The sequence below is a fragment of the Papaver somniferum genome, chromosome 11 (genome assembly GCF_003573695.1).
Source record: "Papaver somniferum cultivar HN1 chromosome 11, ASM357369v1, whole genome shotgun sequence".
NCBI lineage: Eukaryota > Viridiplantae > Streptophyta > Magnoliopsida > Ranunculales > Papaveraceae > Papaver > Papaver somniferum.
The window spans coordinates 21,911,403-21,914,698 of record NC_039368.1 but is presented as its reverse complement, the minus strand read 5'-3'; the positions used below and the strand labels follow the sequence as shown (position 1 = coordinate 21,914,698).

Sequence of the window (3,296 nt, the reverse complement as noted above, 5' to 3'; positions counted from 1 at the left end):
TAAATCCAAAACTTTTTAAGAAAACCCTAGTGAAACTAACCAAAAATTAAGATAACCCTATGCCCTTTTCACGAAAATAAGCAAGTAATTTATAAACATCATCCATAACCTATAAGATCACATCAAATTAGTTAAAGCACCTTACCTAGGGTTTCTTCTTTTTGCCTCTTTCTCCCACAACAAAGAAAACTTCCTTCTTCTTTTACGCAATAAATTTGGATTTTCTAGATTCTTATTCTTACCCAGGCTTGGCTTCTTAATTTTTACCCTGGCTTGGCTATTGGTTACCCGGGCTTGAACTAAAATTGGCCATGATGTACTACCTATGTGAATAATTTTTCTTTTATCAGGGGAAGTCTGTGCATACTTCCGCCCCTGGCTTTAACAAACATAAAAAAAAAGCTAGGATAAGTCAATTTTTAGGGCGCACAGCTCTCCTTGAAGGCAGGCGAACCAGTAAGAAAATCTTTCTTTCAATTTATGTTTTTGGGTTGTTTTTTGTGTTGTTTGTTTAGAATTTTTGTTATTATATATAATATATTATATAATTTATATATATATAATATTATATATAATATATTATATAATATTATATATAATATATAATATATATAATATATTATATAATATAAATTATATAATATATATAATATATATAATATATTATATATATATAATATATTATATAATATATAATATATAATATTATATAATATATTATATAATATAATATATATAATATATTATATAATTTTTGTTATTATATATAATATATTATATAATTTATATATATATAATATTATATATATAATATTATATATATATATAAATTATATAATATATTATATATATGTTCTGATTGATTTGAAGTTGTGAAATTTCCACTTAACTCCGGTGGCGTGCTATTGATGTTAAATCCATGTTGATATATACTTGTTAGGGGAGAAGTCAAAGAAGATCACATGGCACTAAAAAATGTCGCAAAAATGCTATCACGGAGGTATTCCAGTGGCACTACAAGCGTTGTTACCAAGAATGGAGGATTTGAGACGAAACATGTAACAATTTTTGTTGCCTTATAATTATTATCCTTCATCTTTTTCAAGTCAAAAGACCTTCTTACGTTTTCCTCTGTATATGTTTAATCAGATTAGGGATGATAGAGTGCGAAGAATTGCTGAACGGCTTGAGCAGGCTACTGAGAAAACAAAGAGACTCACTGATGAATGCAATGCTATCTTTGTAAGCCCCATCCTTGTATTCCTTTATTTCATTTTGCTTTCTAAGTCTACTCTGTAGGATTGAGCTAAGTTACATGCGTAATACATGTGGCACTACACTGATTATTGTTATTGTATATATTCTTATATGTTTTCTTTGCAGGCCCTAAGACGGGCATTTTCTATGGATCGAATCATATGGTTAGGGCTCATTATGAGTATTGGTGATGAGATACATGAGCAGTTTAAAACTATACAAGACATCAAAGCTAAAGATGCGCAATTGTCAGCTTGTCTTACCAAAAGGCAATAGTTACAATTGCCAGCTTAATCAGCATAGGAAATGGGCGCTAAGTTACCTACATACTTTTGTACCCGAGACTTCTTAGTCGGGCAGGAGCTTACTCTAAGTTATGTGAGTTTACTATTAGATGAAGTATTCACTGGAACCTTTGTTATAAGTTGCATGTAATGTGGGGTTGTGGATCTCCTAACTTTACCTTTGTATTTATGTGTGTGTGTATGGGTTGCTTTTAACCTATTAACGCTCTATGAAAGAATCCTTGTTCCAAGTTAAGTAGTGTTTTTCTAAGAGTTTTGATGAAATCCTGATGATGTGACGAGCAATGAAGAAGACTGACTACTTTAATCAAGAAAGAGGTAAGTTTTCAACATTTTGACTTTTATTTCTGCACTTCAGTCTTATGCTTAGAACACTTGAACTGCTGTCACTTGCTTTTAAGTCTTGATAACAGTAATGACTTTTTAGTCTTATTCAGGAACCTAGAATTCTAGCAGTGCAAAAGTCCCTGCTCTTGCTTGCATTGCTCGCCCATGCTTAGGGGTTTTCCTCCTGATGAATATGGAATAGTCAATAGTTAATTTTTTTAGTTACAGTAAAAGTTTTGATACTCTTCCTGAGATGCTCTTGACCGTTGAGTAGAACAACTTCTGTATCCTGACCTGCCTGGTTGTTGCTTTAAATGTAGTATTATGCATTATCCATGGACTAAGTGAAGTCCTTGTTATCAATGATGTCCAGGGCAAGGAAATCGAGTTTATAGGTATACTTACTGCCCTTGTTATAAAATACAGGCAACATATTTTCTAGGAAGCATAAATCGTAAAGAAAGCTTTACTGTAACTCTCTTATTTGGTCGGGGGTGCATTCAAAATCTGACTGTGTCATGTGTGCTCATGTGGCAAGCATGCCACATTTTTTTTTTTTGAAAGAAAAGTTGACAAATTTTATTAAAAAGAAACTTCTCTGGGGTACAAACGTCCCATAGAGTCATTCGATACAATTTCAGCAATGAAAGTTGGGCAAGTATTTTGCCAAATAAAAGTGCTACTACTTCCCTGTTGCTGTAGTTGCTTTTCTATCGCAAAGTTTGCCAACCCATCTGCACCTTGATTTGCCTCTCTGTAGGCATGCGTGATCTTGATGTTTTGAATTGTGTTGAGGTGCTGTTTGATTTCCGATAACATGTTTTGAATGTTCCATGGTGTTTGCGTGCCCGAGTTTTCGACTAACCTTCGAAGCGTTGTCGAGTCCGTTTCGAACCAAATGTTCCTCCAGCCTTGTGTTGTTGTCATTCTTGCCGCTAGAAGTAGAGCCCAAGTTTCTGCCAGTACCGCCATAGCAGTACCAATAGGTGCCGCCATTGCCATAACTAGATTGTCTGCATTCCTGCAGATCCAACCTGCCCCTGCCATGCCCGGAGTTCCTCCTGGCTTTCCCCTGCTAGCTCCATCGGTATTTATTTTGAGCCAATTTGTCGGAGGGGGTAGCCATTTGATCCAGATTATTCTTTTTACCGCGGTTTGTTGTAGTTGCTGTTGGTGTTGCTCTGAATTTGGGTACCTGTTGTATATGTGATATCGAGCCCACCTGAATTCTTGAGTCAGAATTAGCGCAATCTGCAAGGTTTGTTTTGGACTTTATCAATTTCCGATGAACTCTTGCATTCCTCGCTAACCATATATCCCAGATGGTGAAACACGCCAGAGTGAAGCACTCTTTGTTTTGAGCCATGGCCAACAATGTTTTGAAGTCCTGTGGGATTTGTACTCCTG

At 34.9% G+C, this 3,296-nt stretch overlaps 1 protein-coding gene across 1 annotated transcript; it reads left to right on the top strand.

Annotated features, from left to right (window-relative positions):
- Nucleotides 1–386: 386 nt before the first annotated feature.
- LOC113321340 lies at nucleotides 387–1,772 on the top strand. Its single transcript, XM_026569231.1, has 4 exons — nucleotides 387–456; nucleotides 941–1,058; nucleotides 1,150–1,242; nucleotides 1,384–1,772. The coding sequence occupies exons 2-4, from the start codon at nucleotides 963–965 to the stop codon at nucleotides 1,531–1,533; spliced, it is 339 nt and encodes a 112-aa protein (XP_026425016.1). The 5' UTR covers nucleotides 387–456; nucleotides 941–962; the 3' UTR covers nucleotides 1,534–1,772.
- Nucleotides 1,773–3,296: the final 1,524 nt, after the last annotated feature.

Coding starts and splice junctions, on each gene's coding strand:
- LOC113321340 (XM_026569231.1), top strand. CDS start 963: ATGGCACTAAAAAATGTCGCAAAAATGCTATCACGGAGGTATTCCAGT. Junction 1,059..1,149: donor GAGGATTTGAGACGAAACAT/GTAACAATTTTT, acceptor ATGTTTAATCAG/ATTAGGGATGATAGAGTGCG. Junction 1,243..1,383: donor ATGAATGCAATGCTATCTTT/GTAAGCCCCATC, acceptor TTTTCTTTGCAG/GCCCTAAGACGGGCATTTTC.